The 24,078-nt window shown below is 35.9% G+C and overlaps 1 protein-coding gene across 7 annotated transcripts in view; it reads right to left on the reverse strand.

The window, feature by feature from the left end:
- The window catches only part of LOC126753976 (myb-like protein I), a 45,123-nt gene that overhangs the window by 12,504 nt on the left and 8,541 nt on the right, over positions 1 to 24,078 (reverse strand). For 6 of the 7 annotated variants that reach the window (XR_007666244.1, XM_050465774.1, XM_050465771.1 and 3 more), the window contains exon 2: positions 16,974 to 19,208. Coding sequence is in view for 6 of the 7 variants with exons in the window: in XM_050465774.1 (XP_050321731.1) it covers positions 16,974 to 18,977 (2,004 nt within the window). In the remaining variant the exon portion in view is untranslated. Of the gene's footprint in view, positions 1 to 16,973; positions 19,209 to 21,678; positions 22,003 to 24,078 lie in introns of those variants that run through there. The other variant, XM_050465773.1, reaches the window with a different exon arrangement.

Here is a 24,078-nt window from a genome sequence, read left to right on the forward strand (position 1 = left end):
AAGACTCTCGGCGACATTTGGTTTCAACAAGACGGGGCCACTTTCCAAACATCGCATCAATCAATGGATTTATTGAGAGAACACTTCGGTGAGCAGATAATTTCACGTTTAGGGCCGGTCGATTGACCATCGTGTGATATCACACAGTTAGACTTTTTCCTGTGGAGATACATATGTAAGGTCTAAAGTCTGTGCGCACAATCCCACTTCGATTCAGGCCTTGGAGCAAAATGTCAAGCGTGTTATTCGCCAGTTACCAGTTGAAATGCTCGAACGAGTCATCGAAAATTGGACCCAACGGATGGACCATCTGAGGCGTAGCCGTGGCCAATATTTGAAAGAGATAATCTTCAAAGACTAAAAGCCAAAGAATGTTTTTTGAATGATAATAAACATTCCCCATAAAAAATTAAGTTTCTGTGTTTTTTCTTTAAAAAAGTAAGAAACCTCGAAATGGATCATCTTTTTTAAGAAGTGCGCCTCTGAAGAGTTAAGTTAAGGTTCTTAATTTTTGTTACAAATTGAAAACTTTTTGTTTTACCAGGATATTAATAGATCGTCTGGACCGTTACTACAGTGTGAATACATTCATTAAGAAGAGAAATGCGTTCCAAGTCTTATAAGATCTTTTCATTGAGTTGAGAACAATTTAATCGAGAGTGTTGGTAATAACATATGTTTTCTATATAAATATATAGGTCTGAATAATCCGCTATTCTACTACGGATGCTATCTTCGAGTTAGAATTTCACACAATAATCCTTCCATCCAAAATCAAATGGCAGTTGGGTCTCTGGGTTCAAAAAAGCAAAGGACTGACCTTTCAAAGTTGTCGGATTAGTTTTACAGAAATCAGAACGGCCTAAGTAACTCAATCTAGGCTTAACAGTCAATTTGAAAAAATTAAAATTTTTAGTCCAATACTTCAGACTGAATTCTCGATAAGTTGTTGAGGGCGACGAATCATAATTTTTATCGCACAAATTTTAACGAAAAAACACGACTAATTCCTCTCACTTGCAGCTATGTTAATTAGTTAACAGGAACTGTGCGGTCATTTACTTATTACTGGTGAGCTGTAAAAAATTGCCAAAATTGCAGTCGAAACCATAAAACCGGTTAAAGTAAGTAATGACTGTGTTCCACTGCTGCAATTTCACCTGCCAAGCAATCATATGTATGTATGTATATATCGTACAAACACATACTGGGACTGTGGGATTTAGTCGTTGCTAATGAGATCATTTTGTACAACAACAACAATAGTAAATACTAAGTGAGCAGTCAATTTACAGTTGGCAATTTGCACAAATAATTTGAAATCAAATAAACACACACACACACGCATACACTCGGCTCGGCTGCCTCCAATTGAATGGTCTGAGATAAAGATAAATTCAATTGACTCGCACTTTTTCTAAATTGTCGGCGTTTTATTTGATTGTTGTGCTCCCGGCACCTTCAAAATCTTCCTCGCCTTGCACGCACTTATTTGTATGCTTAAGTCGCACTTATGTGAATTAGATTGTAAACTTGTGTGAATTAGCTCTAGGTGATGCACATACAATGCTCACAAATACGTAGTAAATAATGTAAATATGTACATATGAAGTTTTTGTTAATTATTATGTTGATTTTTGTGTATTTTTCGGGGGGTTTGTTGGACATTTGAACTGTTAATTGAGCTGAACTTGGATTTATCTAACGGCATTTATTAAAATATAAACTCATTTTTAATCTAACGGATAGGTGTCTAGAGACCATTAGCAGTATTAAGATCACCACTCTCACTATAGTCCAGAATTGAGTATCGCAAGCGGGTCTGGGGTTGAACTCGGTGAAAACGGATCTGCTTGCATTTACAAGAAAGCATAAAACTCCTCTATATACGTTCCCTTCGATAAATGAGTCACAACTTTCTCTCAAGGACCGCACCAAGTACCTTGGGGTAGTCTTGGATAGCAAGCCGTTGTGGAAGCACAATGTGGAAGAAAGAGTGAAAAAGGCTAGTAATGCTTTATATGCGTGTAGGCTAACCAGGGAGCTCTCACCCTCTCTCATGTACTGGTGCTACACAGCTATTGAAAGACAAATTCTGCTCTACGGTGCTGTAGTATGGTGGACAGGCGTACGGAAACCCACCTACCGGAAGCCAATGGAAAGGGTTCAGAGGTTCGGATGCTGTGCATAATGAGAGCTTTAAAAACAACTCCAACGGCGGCGCTTGAACTGGTACTAAATCTGCCAGCTACAGACGTCTTCGCTGAAAACTACGCAGTAAAATCGGCGGGCTGACTACTGACTGCAAAAGAATTTACATATAGAACCTTGTGGCATAGCTCGGTGGGTAATGGCGGTTTAGAAAACACCGGCTATATGATCTCACTTTTCAACTGGAAAAGAAGGTTCAAAGCAAACATAGAAAAAGATGGTTTGGCGTAAAGATATGAGGCTCGAAAATGGACGATGGAGTTGGTGTAGGGATATATGCCCAGGCTTTTAAGGTGCCAGACCACTGCAGTATATTTCAAGCTGAGGTCTTTGCTATAGCGAAAGACGCGTAACTGGCCTCTAATGCACCTGCAGGCAACTCCCGAGTCAATATTTAAATAGACAGCCAAGCAGAAATCAAGGCAGTAACCTCGTATCGTATATCGGCCAGAACCGTCTTGGGAAGCAGGGCACAGTAATAAGTGTTGCCAGACGGATCAACTTCATTTCTACTGTGTGCCAGGCCAGAAAGGCATCGAGGACAATGAAATAGCTTATGAGATTGTGAAGAATGATGTACGGCTAACACCCGAAAACGTGATAAACGTTGGGAAACTAATAAGGAATGCATCCATAAACGAAGATCTGGACAGAAGCATGGTAAAGAAAATCAAAATCCGATGGAACGAGCTACCTGGGTGCAAAACTGCAAAAGTCATGTGCAAAACTGAAGATCGGAAGTACACAGAATTCCTATTGGCACTCGATAGAAGAGACTGTAGGAATATGATCAGAATACTAACTGGTCGGGAAGACCGTAGAAAATGTCAAAAGCAAGACACAACGGAAAAATGAAGCATCTCTTGTGCACTTGATTGACTAGAAGAGGTATCGATAGTGGGCCACAGAGTATGTTGAAATTCGTGTCAAGTGCAGGCATCCTAAAGGATGACTACTTCTCATGGATCTTGTAATTGAACGCCATAGGGTATCGCAAAGAACCAAACCGGTCTAAGTGTGGATCAAGAGCCAACCAGATGAACCTTATCTAACCTAATACTCAGCTACAACATCATGTAAATTGAGGTTAGCTTGAGTTCTCAGCCATCCCTGGTGGGGTGAAGATCTTAGATCGTCGGGGTTAGCGGTTGAACTAGCCTCTTTAATTCGATATTTTTTTATAAAGTATTTCTTCTCTTTTTCTCAGTTAGTACAAGTGTTTACTAAAACGAAAATTTGCGAGCTTGGGTCTATAAATACTTCTAATTATACAAAAGCTCAGAATTTTTTGCCAGATACTAAACTAAGTTCGGACTAGCAGTTCTAACATGGTGGGCTTACCTGAAGCTGGTTTTAATCTAACCCCGAAAAAGTTATACCTAATTTCTAGGAAACGAAGTTTGAGTATTTGCCCGATTTCGTTATGTATATTACCTATATACTAGATTTTTAGGGATGACATTTATAATTCACTGTGATCTAGTTATAAACCCGCCTCTGAAACGAGAAAAATGTTAACTTCACCTGTTGGATGTGTACAAAATTGCAGAACAACATCTAAACAACTTAAGGACTGGTTTGGCTATACAGATGTAGACACAGACATGACAAACTTAATGTACCCTCTTCCGAGTATAAAAAGAAACTGTAACCTAGGCTAATTAAAATAATGAGATTGTCGACACTTTAATAATATTTGAGTTAAAGATAATACCGAGGTATACCAATACGAAAATTCAGTGCTATTATAAGCGTTCAAAACACTAAGACAGATCTCAATATCAAATCAAAATACTCTTGAGAATTGTCAATTCAATGGCTTCATCAAATATATGGCATAAAACCAACGTAAAACATATTGACTTGGGAACGGTGGTAATCCAAATTGATGTAGTATTTCCTTGTTTTGTCGTCGAACCAGCTACCTTAAAAGAAAGTTGAGTTCATGTTCACACTGATGTTAGTGAAGGTTCGGATTTTGATCTCGATATCAACAAACTTTTAGCTTGTGAAGAAATAACCTCACAATTTACTTCTCAAACTGTAAGCTATGTATGTCGTGGGTGTTATTAAAAATAGATTTAGTAGATTTCAAGATGCATGAAATTGAATAGAAGAGAAATACACTACCACTCAAAAATGAAAGTTATATAAAAAATATTTCAAAAAAGCAATCCTCCAGTTTTTATAAGATTTTACTTTACTACTACTTTATTCTACTTTTAGTCGATAATTCTGATTTCACCAATTTTTAATGTTTTCTCAAAAAATATTTACATATTATATAATATGTATATGTAATTAGCATTCGTACGAGTAGAGTAAGATTACTCAAGCCTGTATTTTACAGTGTGAGCATTTTTTGACTATGCTAACTTAGAGACCTACATAGGTAATATAAATATTTTTCGAAGCTACCATATTGCTAAACTAAAGGACTCGACAGTCGTAGACGAGTGGGTGGAGTACGTGACTGACATGCGTTTCATCGGGGAAAAAATTAGAAGGCGACACTAAGACGATTGAAGGCGTACGTGCTAATACTTATATAATATAATAATTTGTGTTATCATTATCTGCGTGAATTTTTTCGTTCATGTTTTTTCTCACATTTTCGTCTTTGTTTAGAGATTTTTGCTTGTCTGCTTTAGGCTTTCACTTTTATTGCTGTGCGAATAAAGTTGTTTACGTTTACCAACTTTTACGATTTAATTTAAATTATATAACTGACCTACGATTTTTATTTATATTGTTATGTTTTTTTTTTTTTGCTTTGTTATGTTATTTGCTTAATTATGACGTCGCCTACGCACAAACTGAAGTCAACAAAAAAGTGTCAGAAAGCTAATATGTATTCGCTGTCGTAAAACAATTTGCACGAATTAGCTAAACTTGACGCAGTTTTCATCGTTATTTAGCAAATAAATCCAACGCCTATTATTAATAGGCCTAATTAAACTAAAAATATTCTAAAGATATAATTCTGCTCTAATTATACAGATATTATAAACTGCGGGGCATGAAACTTTATGAGTTAATCAATTTGATTATTGAGTCAACTTGGTAATTAAGGAAATTTAGTAACAGAAGAAATTTTATAAATGAGGCAATTTGCTAAATGCGTCAATATAGTAATTAAGGCAACTTTATTATTGCCTCAATTCGTTTTATAAGGCAATTTGGTGATTGATTAAATTCGGTAAATAAGGTGATTTGGTAATAAAGGAAACTTAGTAATGGGGAAATATTGTAATTGAGACAATTTAATAATTAAGTTTACTTAGTAATTAAGTCAATTGAGTCAAATTAGTAATTTTATTTACTTAGTAATTGAGTCAATTTGGGAAATAAGGAAATTTGTATGGAAGCATATTAAGTAATTGAGTCAATTTAATAATTAAGTTTACTTAGTAATTAAGTCATTTGAGTCAAATTAGTAATTTTATTTACTTAGTAATTGAGTCAATTTGGGAAATAAGGAAATTTGTATGGAAGCATATTAAGTAATTGAGTCAATTTAATAATTAAGTTTACTTGGTAATTAAGTCAATTGAGTCAAATTAGTAATTTTGTTTACTTAGTAATTGAGTCAATTTGAGAAATAAGGAAATTCGTATGGAAGCATATTAAGTAATTTAGTCAATTTAATAATTAAATTTACTCAGTAATTAAGTCAATTTGGTAAATAATTTAGTATTGGTTAGTAACAAAGTTAAGTAATTTCGTAAATCTGCCAATTAAGTAAACTTAGTAATTGAGGCAATCTGTTAAGTAAGTCAATTTGGTAATTGATTAAATTCGGTAAATAAGGTAATTTGGTAATTAAGGAAATTTAGTAAAAGTGTCAATTTGCTAATCAAGGAATCTTAGTAATGAAGAAATTTAGTAATTGAATCAATTTGGTGAATAAAGAAAATTTGTTAAGTAAGGAAATAAGTAATTGAAGAAAATTGGTAACGAAGTCTACTTGGTAATTGCGTCAATTTGGTAAATAAGGTGATTTAGTAAATGTGACAATTGATAAAATTTGGTAAATTGGGAAACTTATTTACAGAGTCAATTTAATAATTATGGACTTAAGTAATGCGAAATTTGGTAATTAAGAGTCAATTTAGTACATAAAGAAATTTGTAAAGAAGGAAATTAATAAATTGGGCCAATTTGGTAATTAAATTTACTTAGTAATTGCGTCAATTTGGTGAATAAGGTAATTGAGGAAATTCTGAAATTAAGGAAACTTAGAAATTGAGCAAATTCGGTAAGTAAGTCTTCTTGGTAATTACATCAATTTGGTAAATAAAGTAATTTAGTAATGGTGACAATTGACAAAATTTGGGTAAATTAAAGAAATTTTGTAAGGGAGTAAATTTTCTGATAATTAAAGCCATTTGATAATTGAGCCAATTAGGTAATTAAGGAAATTCGATAATTGAGTTTATTGAGGAAATGTAGAAACTGAGGTAATTTGATATTTGTGTCAATTTAGCAATTGAGGAAATTTGATAATATTTGATAATTGAGTCAATTTAGTAATTGAGTCAATTTGATAATTGAGTGAATTTTTTAATTGAGTCAATTTAAGTTCGATAATTGAGTTTATTGAGGAAATGTAGAAACTGAGGTAATTTGATATTTGTGTCAATTTAGCAATTGAGTCAATTTGATAATTGAGTGAATTTTTTAATTGAGTCAATTTAAATATTGAGTGAATTTATTAATTGAATAAATTTAGTAATTGAGTCAGTTTGGTAGTTGAGAAAATTTTCTAATTTATTATCTTAGCCGCTTATTACCACGTCAAAACAGACAACTAATTAAACAATTAAGATGGCTTTATTTAACCACATATTCTGCTCAATTTATCATACAAAGCAGTAATTATGAATTATTGTTTAATTATTATTTTTAAGTAATAATTATTGATGTAAAATTTCCTAAGCAAAAATTAAAAAGTGTGCTCAATTAGAATGCAAATAAAAATAGATTACAACCAAACAAAATGTTGTAAATATTAAAGGCAGTGAAATTCGAAATCAACTGTTTTTGAATCACACTTGTCGATTTTAGCTAAGTGGAACAGATTCACTGGAACTGTCAGCCAGTCTGTTAATACGGATCTCGTACTGGCTAAATTTTAGCTGTCTCTACAATATCGGCAATTGAATAAAAGCTCAACTAATGGAGCTGCTTAAATATGGTCTAAATTGTAACACTTAACTGTTTATAAACTAGGTCAATTTTTCATCTAACTGTGAGAAATCTATACAGGGTATTAGCTACTGATTTGATAGATTATAATGAAAGCTCATGGTCATTAAAAGAAGGTAAAGACATTTTGCTCTCAAACACAAGATATTAAGTTGAGTGGGTGTTAACACCAAATTTGTTAAGCAAATTTTAAAAATTTTGTTAATCAAGGCACATATTAGGCATTGTAGTTGACCTTCTTTCAAAACCAAAAGTTTTGGGTCAAACCAAATATGTAGAAATGTAAGAAACCCGTTTTTATGTAAGCTTTTCATTTGATTATTGTACCCTTTCATTTGATATTTGCGTCCGGTTCTTTTTGCTTCATTTCTATAAAGCTATTTATAAATAAAAATACAACAAAAAACTTCTTATTTTGATTTCTTATAATTTTTTTTTTATTTCAGGATTTGTTTTTGTTATTAACTATATCGCTTGACAGCGCGCGTTTATGTACAAAACAGTTCCGCACTATGAGCTTCCAAGCGATAAAGCGTTTCCTTATCAATTTTGTCTTTTTCTTCTATCTGCCTTTATTGCTCATTTTGCTGTCTACTTGAGACATTGTATGTGATATGTTGTCTTTACGGATCATTTTTCATTTCTTAGGAGGTGTCAACGCCATGAATGTCTGACTCATTATGGGAGTAGGGATTTAGGGATTTAAAAGTTGTCTATATCGTCTTAAGAAATTTGACCCGAACTGATCCATTCAAATAACTACTTTAAAACCAACACAAGTATTTGAGTGGCACAAAGCATTCGGTGAAGGTCGTAAAGCCATAAAAACTTGTTTCATGCGAGTCGTCTATTCACCTCTGTTAGAGGATCTCAACATCTCTTACGGATCGACTCAACATGCTTATAACAAACGTATGGAAAATTGGATTAACCGTTAGCGTCCTGGTATTGACTTAACCTATTTGAAGGAGATAATAAATGTTTGTATTAAAATTCTGCGTTCTTTTGGCAAACCGGTCAAAATTGCTCAGTTGGTGTTTATATTAACTAAGATTCTAGTACCTTTGGCTTTGTCGTTTTTTAACCACATTTGATTGACCAAAATATAATATAATAAAGTAGGAATTAACGCAAAACTCATAAGAACTGTAAGCAGGCCGTCGCTTCCACGACAGTCGTTTCTAAGTATCCGGAACGAACCCGGCTTTTTATCCGGCCAAAGACTGTCAACCCGGCACCACGCCTCGAAATCACTTGAAGAATTTTTTCTCCCGCTACAACAACAACAATTTTAGGGTTTTTAATTTTTCGGCTTTCATTGCAGTAGAAATAGCTCCAAGCGGTTTTGAACTTTGAAAAATGTTCACACAAATTATTTGACAAAAACAGGAGATAAAATTTCATAATAGTCGCATCTACATAAACAGAGCTATTTATTCGATAGATACTGGGCCCAGATAATATTCGATTTTCGGACTAAGTCTCAAATTAGGCCACTTTCAAAAAAGAGTTGACTTAGAAGAGTACAACAGCAGAAATAGATCAATCTTGTGCGTCATCTTTTTCATACTGGAAGATAAAAAGAAATTTAGAGCATTTGACTTGTTGGTCTTGCAAAGTATTCTGAAGATCATTCTTTAGATGTCTCTGGTTTCCGATAAGGAATCGAAAAGCAAGGTATTCTGAAGATCCTGCACCGGAACTCTCTGGCTTCCGAATATAAATCGAACAGCAAAGTGTACAGAAGATCCTACTTCAGAAGTCTCTGTTTTAGAAGAGTATGTCTTCCAATTCCAAATCGAACACCGAATTATTAAGAAGATCCTGTTTCAAAGTCTCTGCCTTCTGAATCTAAATCGAACAACAAAGTATTTAGGAGATCCTGGTTCAACAGTCTCTGGCTTCCGGATTTAAATTGAAAGCAAAGTCTCCAAAAGATCCTGCTTCAAAAGTCTCTGGCCTCCGAATCTAAATCGAATAGCGAAGTATTCAGGAGATCCTGCTTCAGAAGTCTCTGACTCCCGAATCTAAATCTAACAGCTAAATTTTCAGAAAATCTTGCTTAAAATGTCTCTGGCTTGCCAATCTAAATCGAACAAGAAAGTATTCAGATGATTTTGCTTCAAAAGTCTCGAGTTTTCGATTAGAAATCAAATAGCGAAGTATCCGAAAGTATTCCTGCTTCAGAAGAGTCTGATTACCGACTCTAAATAGAACAGCAAAGTATTTAGAAGAAGAAGACTCTGACTTGCGATTATAAATCGAATAGCAAAGTATTCGAAAGAAAAACCTTTAGCTTTCGAATCTAAAGCGAACAGCAAAATATTCAGATGATCCTGTTTCAGAAGTCTTTGGCTTCCAAATCTAAATCGAACACCCAAGTATTCAATAGTTCGTACTTCAGAAATCTTTGCATGCTTCAGAAGTCTTTGGCTACCAAATCTAAATCAAAGACACAAGAATTTGGAAGATCCTGCTTTACAAATCTCTGCATTAGAAGTCTCCGGTTTCCGAATCTAAATGGAACAATAAAATATTCGAATGATCTCGAAAGAAAACCAGTGACCAAAACTGTAACCAATATACCAGCAGGTCCGATATTTCCGATTATTCATCAGTTTGGAGCAGAAGTGAGACAATTTTTTAGCAGCTTTAGCAAATCTTATTTCCATTTAGACTCCATCGAAAGCAATATTGCAAAACTCTTGTACTGAAGTATAATTTGTAAAATGTCTCAAGTGGATTCTAAGTATTAGTTGGCCGAAACTAGCAATCTATCAATTATTTTGCTATTTTTTTTCCATTTTTGTAGCCACACAAAATTTAGCTCAATAAGAATTTGCAGTTCTTGACCTGCTGGCATAGTATATACTTATGTATTTATTTACATACATACATATAGTTCAATGTACCGTAACATTAAATGGAGATATATAAGTACATACATATGTATGTATGTAACTGCGAGCGCATAAATCGCATAAGGCTAAATTAATAATTACAGCACATAACTAATTGCATATGTGGTTATGGAATGTAAACTACTTGAGGTGATGTATGAGGAAAGCTCGATACAACACTGGCTTCCGAAATCAAAGTCGACTAAATATTGCGATTGTAGGCAAGAGGGTTGAAAGTGTGTTCAAGTCTTGGTCAAACGTGAGGACATAGCCAGGTCTATAGAAGGTCAAATAATGATCGCCGGAGACCTAAATTCGAAAGCGGTAGAGTGGAGTATGCAATTGAAAGAAAGGCATTCAAAAATGGTCGCGCTTGGTCTAAAAAACGGGAAATGCAACCACATTTTGAGAGATGCAACGAAATTACATCTGAGCTTTATAAAAACTCTTTACTGTTAGGTGGCGGTTTGTTATATACTTTAGTCTTATTGCTTTTGTTGTAGCGGCAGAAATTATTCCGTAAATAATTTGAGTATGCTGCCGAGTTGACAGTCCTTGCTCGGATCTGAATCCGGGTTCATTCCCCTTACGTAGATCTGACCTTTTCCTATTGGAACTTAGTAAGTCTTTGGAAATAAGTTCAAATTTAGTTTGACTCGAGATTTTTTATGAAGTGCATGGTCAGCTCGAAAATAGCCTAACTATTGAAAGATGCAACGAGCTTCCTAGTTTATTTAACACCATTTTTTCAGTATCTAGGTTTCGTTGAAAATTTTTAGGGCGACCTGAGTTCACTCAGGTTCAATCCATTATCACGAATTTTTTAAATGCTATAGAATGTGATAATATAGAATCAAACTAAATTTCGGTCCACAATATTGCCTTCGCTCCAGAGAAGAGTGGGAAAGGCTTGAGGTGGACCGGTTTGCAGAGATAAGTATCTATACGAGTGTGTCTAAACTAGATTATCAAGTTAGTGTTGGTATCTCTTCAGCAAAATTAGATGTCAGAATTGCTTTCCAGACTCCCAGACCACTGCATGCGGAGATTTTCTGACAAAGAAGAAATACAGATAGCGAAAGGCATTCAAATCAATGAAATCTCTTAGGGTTTTATTATATTAGAAGAAATGCCATGATCTCTTGTTTTCATCTAACATCCCTTTCGGTACAAAATGTTCCGGGTACATAGTGATATCCCTAGAAATGGAAACAGCCAAAGTAGGCATAACCTATAATTAGAATCCGAAATTTGGAATTTATATGCCTCTGGCTACTTGTAGAAATATTTAATCGACAAACATTTTATATATATAGGTGAGTTTCGATGGAGATAATATCTAAATTCCTCAACAAGTAGGTAAGCCTGGCAGAAATGGAATATGAGTTGTGCAGACTATTAAAATTCAAAAAGGATGACATAAGAACTTTGGTAGGAGTGCTTTCACGTCACGGTCATATTGGCAGAAATGCCTGTAGACTGGGAACACCCTACAAAGACTATTGTAAAAGCTGTCAGAAGGAACAAGAAAAAGAGACTATAGAATATCTTTTAAGCGAATGCGGGGAAAATAATCGCAGCTATTGGCAAAGGGTTTCTTGACGATGTCTCTGAGGTTCCACAAATAAAACTATTTGTACTGATGAACTTTGTCAGGACTGCAGAAGTAAGAGAGGTCATGTTGAAGTGAGTGATTTTAGTCCTGGTGGTTTCACAATTGGCCTCCTAAAAGCCTATGTGCGTCGTCAAACATCTACCCAACCACCCTACCTCTTTTCAGTGTCTGTCAAACTCCAACTAAGCAAGTACAGCAGCAAGTTAAAAACTTCTTTGCAGTCTGACTAAGTAAAAGACCCGCTCCTAAATGACAGTTACAGTGTTGCATTTGCAGTTACTGAATGGAAAATTCAAATTGTCAACAACTGATCCAACTGACCTCGTATTTAAGTAGCATGTAGTAGTGCATAAAAAAAAGTAAAAATAACTTTCGTGCTATCGCTGTTGTTATGTTTTCTGTCTCTCTATCTTTCATTGTAGTCAAGCGACGTTGCTCGCGCATTACTGTAAAATGTTTGTTTATTGTGCAAATACGATATTCAATGGGAGATTATACTGGCTGAGGTCGGCGCTCAGTTAGCTGATAATGTGTATTTGTAGAGACAACTTTTATATGGCTAATTTGTCGGTTTTTTTTCGAGAAAAGTAATTGAAATGAAAGTTTAATTAGCATTTAATTTATAGGTATGTGGATAAAGGTTATTTCCTTAAATAGGTCGCATATAAGGTGTTAGAGAAGTTGTAAATAGAGACCTCGCAAAAGTCAGATATAATCAGGGGGATTACTTTTTGCTTTTTCAACATGTAATCTTATATTTTACAATGATTACGGTTGTGATTTATAGAGAGGTAGATAAAATAGTGTCATAAATGGCACACAGATGGCGCCGTAGGTGCATAATATGAAGATTTCGTAGAACTGGTAACCGGTAACTTCAATAACGGAAGTTTTTGCCTAAATATCTAAAATTCAACTCGCTGTAGGCATAAGCCTTGTTTGCCACGAAGTTTGTAACACCCAGAAGAACCAGGAATTACTTCATTGACCCTATAAAGTATAAATTATTAGTGTGACGAGCGGAGTCGATTTAGTCATACACGTCTGTCTGTCTGTATATGCGAAAATATTCCTCAGATTTGAAATGTCATTCTAATATTTTGCAGATATCCTTTTTTCCCAAGAGATCGCCCCTCCTTTAATTGCATACGTGAAAATTGGGACCACTGCGTGAGCTTAGTCCTGGTGTCTGCTGCTCCACTAATATATCGACAATGGAAATTTGTATGGGGAGAAGTCGTTGGGGAAGAAGCACAGTGAGCTTTTTTACGGATGGATCGAAGTTAGGAGCGAAAGTTGGAGGGAGAGTCTTCTGTAGGAGCTTTCTCTTAAGCTTAGCTTTGGGATACCTGACTACTGTAGTAGTTTTTCAAGTAAAAGAGGCTGCTTTTAAGGCAGCAGTAAACTTACAGGTCCGAAGTGCAGCTTCTTTCAGAACGGTGAGCATTCACTACGACTGCTGAGTGACTATATCAGTTTTGAGCTCGCAAACTATGCGCTGAAATTTAGTCCAGTAGTCTCTGTTCTCACTGGGGTACCTGTTCATAGCGTAGTCGCTGGAAACTGCAAAGCTGATGAGCTAGCAAGAGAGAGCGACAGTCTTGCGTTTTAACATTGGATCTATGGACCTCGCGTGCGCTTGTTATTGTTGCGGCAGAGTTCTACCGAGTTGAAAGTCTTTGACCGGTCAAAAAATCCGGTTATGTACACCCGACAGTCGTGGGAACGGAACCCGACTTTTGCAGGCGTTGATCAACGACCAGCTCTTAAGCGACGGGGAGACCTTTCTGACCTAGAGTAGAACGTAAGCGACCTATTGGACTGCTTGCCGTAAAATACTTACAATCTTCGAAATAAATGTTTGGATCACACCCTTACATGCCTAAAAGATGTGCTGGGGAAGGCTAAATAGCTCCGTTTTTCTATTTCTAGAAATTTTATGGTTTATACACGATCAAAATTGGTGCGCCAAAGTAACATAGCTACCACCCTAGTGCTCACATTAAGATAGTCGTTGCATAAAATGCTTTATAAAAATATATATGTAGGTACATATAGCTCATTGAGTTATGAAACTGAAGAAAAAACACTCTTCATAATGAGTTGCAGTAAAATAAGTAGTAACATCTAATCAGTTGAGTATGTAACATAGGTATATTAATATATATAAAGTAAATGTATGTATATAAATATGTACATAAGCACGTTGTGAACTCGTTACAGCCAGAAATTGTTTGGCTTTTTTCGCTAGCGTTCGTGAAAAGTTACTAAATTCGGGTTTCAGCCGGTTGTTTGTGTAGCGCCGCTCTCAGCAGCTGCTGCTACTACTGCTGCTGTTGGAAAGCGTAATTACTCATGATGAAGATGCACATTTACTTCCGTGAAAGTTAAGTTAAGCTTTTCAAATATTTTTATTTGTATATCGCGCATTTAAATGCTTAATGCAAAACAAATTCTGCTAATTACACGTTCATATATCTTCAAAATATAAGAAAGTGTTGACTTAATTATATATGTTTTTGTGAATGTGATTTATGAATGTGAGGTGAATATGTAGCACATATTTTAATGAAAAAAAATGTATTATATTTCTTCAATAGTACGTACTAGTATGAGCAAAAAAATAGTAAGACTTTGTTCATAATTTAAAATTATTAATTTATTATTCAAAATCTATCTCGTCGCACTCCAAGTGGATTACCTTGCCCCTAATACACTAGAACCAACTTTTTTTTTTTTTAATTTTAGAAAAAATTGTTATAATTTGCGCGAAATTAAAAGAAGTCTTACTATTTCTTGCCCACAGTGAGCCAGTTAAAAGGAAGTCGTGTTAGACGGGGCGTATGAGTGATTTTACTGCCAGGATATTTCAGTATGTAGGCAGACCACATAATGTCGCAAAACTGTAGTCAAACAAGAAAAAACGTTAACAAAGACTACACCGAAGCTATAATACCCCTCACAGGTGCATTTCTTATAGCATAAAATGTAAAAAAAGATCTCTATCTTTTGAAAAAAAGTTTTCCTTACAAGAACTTAATTTTAATCGGTCAGTTTGTATGACAGCTATACTCTATAGTGGTCTGATCTGAACAATTTATTCTGAGATTGTCGCATTGGCTTAAACTATAATCTCTGCCAAATTTCATGATGACATATTGTCAAGCAAGAAAGTTTTCTATAAAAGGCGTTAACGGGCAGTATACATACGTGACAGCCGGGTATATGCCGTAGTAGTCCGATATAGGTGGTTCTAACAAATGAGCAGTTTCTAGGAACGAAAATAATTTGTGAAACCTTTTATATCGATATCTCAACAACTGAGGGATCAAATCATGTATTTGCAGATAAACAGACGGTCATGGCTAAATTTACTCAGCTTATCTCGCTAATCATTTATATATAACTTTACTTCGTTTGGATATATATGCTTTTGAAAAACCCGAGTACAAAAAACTTCGAAAGTATGTCTCAAAAACATTTTTATGTATCGAAGAACTGGCTGAGTTAGAGCTCCCCACGTACTTTCTAAGTCAGATATAAAGTTTTCGCCCGAAATTCGAAAAACGTTAGTACATTCATACAAGTTTCGAAAGCGGCAAGGCAATAAAGAGAAATATGATTTGAAACTTTATATGACAGAATACCAAAATCTAAAGTTTTGCAAACATAACCTCAAAATATTTAGACAGTCACTCAGCATATACATACTTCTTTTCTCCAAAAACTTATTTTTTATTATTTTTACTCGGTAGAGCTGTGAAAAGCATCGTCGGCATATTTCAAATAATTTTGTGATTCGAAGAACTTAGTTAGGCCCTTTTAAAAAGTTTTCGAACGAATAATCGAGTTTTCGAAACTCAAAAAACATACCAATACGGCAGAAAAGATTCGAAACTTTATATGGCATCACAAAGTACCAAAATTGCAAATTTCGCTAACATAACCTAAAAAATATTTAGACAATCAAAACTTTTCCTTCAAAAACTTATTTTTAGTTCTCAGTGGAGATTCCAAAAGCATTGTTAGCTTTCGAAAAACTGGAGAAATGCTGGACAGATACGAATCAAGCACATTTTTAGGATTCGAAAAACTGGGTTAGGCCTCCGTTAATACTTTCTGTATAAAATACAATTTTGCTTGAATTATCGAATTTTCGAAATTCGAAAAATTCGATCTAGAATTCAATGTGGCAGGAAAGGGTAAGATGATTTCAAATGTCACATGACATCACTAAGTGCAAAAATTGCCAATTTTGCCAAAAAATGTTTAGACAGGCAAGTCAACCTTGTTTTCGAACTTTTTCGAACTTATTGTTTTGCATTTATTGCAAGACAAGTATAAATAAAATATATTTAATAACCAACGCATAACTTATGGGTCAAATATGAAGTTTTCGACCGAATAAACAAATTTCGAAACTCGAAAAATATCTCGAATTCAATATGGCAAGAAAGAGAATTGGGGTTTGAAACTTCATAAGGCATCACTAAGAACAAAAATAGCAAATTTCGCTAAAAAGAGTTTAGACAGGTCAGTCAACTTTCGAACTTAGTCGAACATACTGTTTTATATTTAGTGCATTACAGGTATAAATTAAATATATTTTTATGATTCGAAGAATTAAGTTACGGTTCCGCGCATAACTTTTGGGTCAAATAGGAAGTTTTCGAACGAATAATTAAATTTCGAAACTCGAAAAGCATAGCAATATCGAATTCAATATGGCAGGAAAGGGAAAGATGGTTTGGAACTTCATAAGGCATCACTAAGTACCAAAGTTCGATGAGATATATTGAGACAATCAAGTCAACCCAGTTTTCGAACTTATTCGAACATGTAAAATACCAAATTTTTCGAATGCTGAAACATACAAGTGAACCGATTAACAAATAGAAATCGAGCGCAAAAGCAATAGATGAACAAAAACAACAAAAATGTAAGTACAACTCACAGCAACAAGTTGTGGCGCACGAAGACGAAATTAAAACTCGAAAGTCGAAATAAAAACTATTATACAATAATCAGGAAAAACTTACCACAAACATGGCGCGGCGCTTGTAATGCGCACAACCGAAGCGCAAATCCAAATCGAAGCTAACGGGGGACAGCGGCAACGGCGACGAGGTGGTTGTCGTGTCGGCAACAACAACAACATTGCCATCATCCGAAACACTTTTGTTGGCGCAAATGACTTGATTATCATTATCTTTCGCTTTTACTGATTTCGTGCTTGACTGCTGGTATTGTTGTTGCCGTAGTTGTTGTTGTTGTTGCTGCAGCTGTCGCTCTTGTGGTGGGTCTTGTTGCGAGGCATGCGCGGCAGTCTGCGAACGCGTTGCGACATCCACTGTGGCAAGCTGCGGTGATGCGCTTATTGTTGTTGTTGTACTTGTTTTTGTTGTCGCTGCTGTTTTTGCTGTTGTAGTTATTGCCTCAATTGAAGCATTAGCGCGCTGTGTCGCCTTCGTGATTATTGCCGGCGATGGTGCAAAGTTTACTTTTGGCGATGCCACAGCAGACTGCGTCGCTGGCTGCATTGTGCATGTGGCAGCGCCGCGTACATGACCTCCACCGCCAACAACAACATCACCACCACCATCACTATCACTTTTCTTGCCGCTCAACAGCTCCGACTTTGGCAACGCTTTACTCACGCTTTTGCTATAGCTCTCGCTTGCTCTGCTATTGTTGTTGTTGTTGTAGGCAATCATCATGCTGCCGCCGCTCTGGCTCATCGCGGCTGCAACGTCAGCAATCTTAAATGAAGCGGGTGTGGAGAATGATTTGCGTAGCGTAAGCTTTGTCGACTTGGCTTTCGCTCTTTCAATTGTCGGTGTCGGTGTTGTTGTTGTTGTGGTTGTAGTTGTGTTTACTTTCGTTGTTGTGCTTATTTTCTCACTGACCAGCGCGTTCGTTTCCGTTTGCACAGCTTTCGCTATTGTTAGCGTTATCAGCTGCTGTTGTTGTTGTTGTGGCTGTGGCTCATTGCTCCCCTTACTGTTGTTGTTGTTGTTGTTGTCGTAATTTTTCATTATTCTTCTGTTGTTGTGCGTGTTTTTGTTCTTGTCAATTGCTTGATCACAGTCCTTACTGCTGTTGTTGTTGTTGCAATTTATGATTTGTTGTTGTTGTTTTTGCCTATTATTATTACCCGCATTGCTGTGCTTATTATTACTACTACCATTGTTGTTGTCGCTACTGACGTTTGTACTCAAGCTATTTTGTTGCTGCTGCTCCTGCTGATTGTTGCCTCTACAATTGTGCTTGTTGTTGTTATTGTTGGCATTGTATGCTTGTTGTTCGGCGTAAAGTGATGATTTTAAATTGATTTGATTGAGGTCCCTTGTTATGGACAACATGTGTTCAGTTTGTTGTTGTCCCATTTGTTCTTGTTGTTGTCGCCGTTCAGACGTTGTTGTTGTTATTGTCGACAATTGATTGCGAGCATTAATCAACATCGATGAGTCTAATTTGGCACCAGTTGTTCCTGTCGATTTCGTTGTTGATTTGTTGATGTTGTTGTCCAAGTTGTTGTTGTTGTTGTGACTGTTTTTATTGTTGCTGCTTAAGTTCTTATGCGCTTTAGTATTGTTATTGTTGCTCTTGCTATTATTGACGCTGATGATTTTAATTGCCGTTGCTGGCATCAATTTAGTCCTCGCCTCCTCGGCATCGGCCGCCGTCGCGCCCGACTCCTTGGCCCCCACCAGTCGCATTGTTGTCAACGTGCTGTATGCAACGCTGGAACATTCTCGGCTTGTCGCCGTCTCAGCCGGTGCTGGTGAACACAGTCGTTGCTGTTGTTGTTGTTGTTGTTGGCCTGCGGCTATTCCGTTGCTGGCGGTTTGTTGTAGCGGCAGATTGTTGTTGGTATTGTTGTCGCTATAGGAAAGTGTTGTTTTTGTTGTTGTTGTTACTGTAGGTATGCGTTTGTAGATGTTGTTGTTGCTGCTGGATTTTGCACTGCCAAAGTTCGACTCTATGTGGTTGTTGCAATTTGCGAAATTATTTGCTGAATTTAGACGTGTTGTTGCATTCATGTTGTTTTAGCACTTGTTGTTGTTGTTTTTTTTTAATATTAATTTTCACTACAATTCTTTGGTTAAATTTTGTACACATTTACGTATTTAATGTTTACATATACATACATGTATATTCATATGTATGTATGTTTCTTTTTTTATGTGTGTGACAGTATGCTTCTTCTTGTTCTCCACTATCTTAGCATAACATTACCATGCACCTAACATACAAATCAGTGACCCTGATTGCTTATGGTAGAGAAAAAACACATAAATAAAAAAAAAAAAGTTAAAAAAAAATCACCAAAAAAAATGCAGAAAATGCAATGAAACGAGAGAGTACGGTGCTTATACAACCATGTTCGAAAAAATAGCAGTGGCTTGGGAAAAATTAGCATAATGTTTTTAATATTTTTCGCCGCCAACTCGGACTGACGTATGAAACGATTTGGCGCATTTTTCGTCGAGATCTTAAATTGAAAGTGTACAAAATACAGCTCGTGTAAGAACTGAAGCCGCTTGATCTTCCCAATCCAATTGTCTATGGGCTCTTGAAAAGTTCCAAGAAGATCCGACAAACGAACGGTTTGGTGTGGTTTATGGGCCGGTGAAATCATCGTTTATATCATATTTTCTTTCAACTGATGCTGGTGAGAACGTAACAGTCAATAGCAACCGTTACCGACTATTGAAGTTCGTGATCTCGACGACATTTGGTTTCAACAAGACGACGCCACTTCCCAAACATCAAGCAATGTATTTATTGAGAAAACTTCGTTAAGCATTTAATTTCACATTTTGGGTCGGTCGGTTGGCCAACAATAACGTGTGATATAACACCGTTAGACTTTTTCCTGTGGGATAAGTAAAGTTTAAAGACTGTGCGGACGATTCCGTTTCGATTCAGGCCTTGGAACAAAACATCACGCGTGTCATGCGCCCGTTACCAGTCGAACTGCTCGAACAAATCATCGAAAATTGTACTCTGCCTAAAAATGATAATAAAAATTTCCCATTAAATTTGAAGTTTCTGTATTTTTTCTTTAAAAAAGTAAAGAACTTCGAAATGTGTAACGTGTGTATATCTTAGCAAAAATGGGCCGTACCGAAAACTGTACTAAAGGAGAACGAAATCTTATTATAAAGTTCTTAATGGAAAGAAAAACTTACAAGTTTATCCGAGATTTGTTCGAAGATTCTGCCAAAATGATTGCGAATGTAATAGAAATGTAAGCCAAATCCCAAAAAAGTAGACGAAAAGAGACTTCTTCGCTACCAGAGTTGAGTAAAATTGTGGTTTTAGACCGAGAAAATATCATTCTATACCACAAAAAATATTAAAGTTGAGTTATTTCTTAGTGTACTCAGTCTACAATAAGCAAGAAGTTGATTACAGCTAAACTTTTCGGTAGGAACTCAAGAAAAATGCCCTTACTTCAACCACGGTATGTGCAGGAGTCACGGCGGAACATAATGTAGTCCAACGAAACTAAGATTGTTTTACTTGAACACGCCGTTAGCACTTACGAAGGCCATAAAATGTTTCAACATATGTTTCCCGGATGGTAACACACGAAGGTGCCAAAATCAACGCATGGAGTTACTTCCATAGTCGTACTTTTCTGTTATACATATTGGATTAATGGTAATATGGATGCAAAGCTTAATGGAAATGCCGCTGAAATGCGACTATTAACAAGATGACGACCCCAAACATACCAGTAAGTTGACAAAGGACTGGTTTCTTACAATTAGAGTTGAGGTAATGAGCTGGCCGACTCAGTCACTTGACCTTAATCCATTTGAGAATCTTTGCGCAGAGATCAAGAAAGCTGTTGGGGAAAGAATCCGTCCAACCTGGCCGCTTCAGTCACTTTCCCTTAATCCAATTGCGAATCATTTGACAGAGATCAAGGAAGTTGTAGAGGAAAGATAATCAGGCAAAGCTGGTCGGTTCAGTCACTTCAGCTTAATCCAATTGAGAATATTTGCGCAGAGATCAAGGAAGTTGCAGTTCAGTCCTCTTAGCTTAATCTGATTGAGAATCTGTGGGCAGAGGTCAAGGGCAAAGAGACAAAGTTCTCTTCGTTCAATGAAACGGTGTTGTTGTATCAAAAAAATTAACTCAGCTTAAAATGAAGACCAGAAATGTGGCAAAATATACAAAGTCAAATGTCAAAAAGAATTGGAAGAAGGCGTGGTTGTGAACCGATTTCAGATTTTCAATGAAACAGTTGTGTTAAGAAAACATTATATACCGAATTTCATTGAAATCGGTCTAGTAGCTCCTGAGATATGCTTCTTGGTCCATAAGTGGGCGGCGCCACGCCCATTTTCAATTTTTAAAAAAAGCCTGGGGGCAAAAAGTGATTTTGAACATAACCTTTGTATGGGAGGTGGGCGTGGTTATTATCCGATTTCTTCCATGTAAAATATAAGAAACTTTAGATGTTAGGAAGGAATACGTGTACCAAGTTTCATCATGAAAAAGAGTACTGAAACACTATTTTGACCGAAATATATAATAAAAATCAAATAAATTATTCTTGTATATTCTACAAGTATATTTCTTCCATGGCATTTTTAGTTATGCCACTGCTATTATTTCAAACATGGATGTACAGGTATAAACATATGTGTATACATGCTTAAGTATATATGTATATATGTTTGTGTATATGATAAATTTTGTAAGCAAAAAGTTCACTCTGGCACTAACACATAGAAATTTTTCGCTTTTGCTAAATTGTCTTGCGTTTTAAAATTTTTATTTGTTGTTATTGTTGTTGTTTTTTGTTAATTTTTTGTTTCGTATGCGCGCCATATTGGCTGCTCTGAGCACCTTTTTCGGCTGCTTGCTGCATGAAATTTTTTATTAAAGTATGTTGTTGGTTTTTTGTTTTTGTTTTCGTTTTTTTTTTTTAATTTTAGCACTCACTAGGCGTTTGTTGTTGATTTTGTAAGCACATAATAATATTATTATATTTTTTGTTGTTTACTATGCATTTATTCATGTGTAAAAAAAATTATTATCCACACATATGTATGTATATGTTGTTGTTGTTTGCACGTTTACACCTCGAAAGCATCCCAAAGCAATATTAATCGCTCCATTCATTCTGTTTACAAATTTAATTTAACGAAATTTTACAGTTAAAAAAAGTAGTAGTAGTAATAGTAAAAATATTGCTCATAAACTTCTCGATTTCGTTCACCGAAAAACACGCCGCGAAGCTCCGCACACGAGCACTTGCTGTCGTGTTTTAGGGGGCGTATAACAGCATGAGAGTTTTATGATGTTTTAACGGGCATTGAAAACGTGCGATACACATTTCAAGTTTGTGCATGTGTATGTGTGTGCGTGCAACTGGATTTGCTTTCTAAAAATTTAAAATTTATGTGATAAAACCATCACACATATGTACATACATAGAGAAAAATTCGAACACTAGCGATGTGAGACGCGGTTCACAACTGCTATAACGGAAATTCGAGTTCGAAGTTTGGCAGTTTCGGGATTTTGAGATATTTCGTGATAAGTAAAATGATCGTCACACATAAATTTGTTTTATAAATATTGGCGTGAGAGCACCCGTCGAAAACGGCCGGAATTATGGAAACTATTCATTGATTTTACAGGATGATAATGCGCCAATGCATCTATAGCGACGTTTTTGACTTTGGCAATGAATACCATCGAGCAACCACCGTATTCACCAGATTTGGCGCAGTGTGATTTTTTCTTGTTCCCCAAACTGAAGTTGCCTCTCCGTGAAACCCGTCTTCAGTCGATCGAAGAGATAAAACAAAATTCGCTAAAGAAGCTAAAGACCATCCCAAAAAGTGCTTATGAAAAGTCTTTCCAGGACTGAAAAAATCGTTGACATAAGTCAAAAATCTGGTGGAGATTACTTTGGAGGCGTAAAATTAATTTTCATGAATAATGAAATATTTTGCATTTAAAATTCCCGTACTTTTTTGTCACAATGTCTACTATGGTGGATACGATGGATAGGGTATCATTGAGTTCACGAAAATTTTTAAGTTCCACGAAAAGAATAAAGAAAATTATTTTGCCTTTAAGCTGTCAGTTAAATATCCGTTTGTAAATTGAATATCAAAGAGCTCTTGAATATCTGGTCAACAACCATATATAATTTTTCGTAGAATGAGAATTTTTCGGTAAGTAAGCAATAACTTAACTCTGAATTATCAAGAACTGGATATAATGAAATACGAAACTACGACAATGCAGCTATAAATTTGGAAAAGTGTATTTTTCTATCCTGGAACTACATATCATAAAGCTTGCCTCTCACCATTCCCATCCTACTATACGGCGCCGAAACATGAACATTTACGAACGTGGACATGAATACGGCGACATGAATATAGTTAAGCGCTCTGAAGCTTCTGCTACAATGGTGGAGGAAAGACTTGGAAGGAAGAAATATTGGCAACTACTTTTATGATGTGCCAGGCAAAGTTGCTAATGGGTGGTTACAACCTAAGAATACAAGTATTTAAAAAAGTAGTCAATGTCTCGAGGAACAAATTCCGGCTACTTGTCGCATTCTACACTGGCCATTGTATGCTCAAGCAGCACTTATTCAACATTGTCATAGCCTCATTTGCAAACTGCCGGTTCTGCGACATGGAGTTGGAGCATCCAGAGCACCTGTCACAGCAGTCTACAGATGCAGAATTAAGTGCCTTGTATCCATGTATGCAAAAAGGGATTAAATCGCCTCAATGACACCCATCAGCATATTGGAATTTATCAATGTACGGAGGCTATGTGAGTCGCTATAATTGAGAAGAGAGAGCAATAGACCTTAGGTGGCAGTGCGAAACTCACTTGCTATATCTATAGTTAAGCGCATAAAAATTCAACGAAAGCGCTGGTTAGGCCATGTCGTAGGCCCGGAAGATATTAGACCCGGTAGTTCCAAGGAATAAGGAGAAGACCTGCTGCTTAAGCAGAAATCGAAGTCATCGCTTGAGCATTATTTTCATTGGTTGAATATACTATATATGGTATCTTCAAGAATTCTTTGACTCCATAAAATATGATCTTCCAATCAGGTATCAGCAATATAATCTGCAAATGTGGTTGCTA

The sequence above is a fragment of the Bactrocera neohumeralis genome, chromosome 3 (assembly GCF_024586455.1).
Source record: "Bactrocera neohumeralis isolate Rockhampton chromosome 3, APGP_CSIRO_Bneo_wtdbg2-racon-allhic-juicebox.fasta_v2, whole genome shotgun sequence".
In the NCBI taxonomy this organism is placed as follows: domain Eukaryota; kingdom Metazoa; phylum Arthropoda; class Insecta; order Diptera; family Tephritidae; genus Bactrocera; species Bactrocera neohumeralis.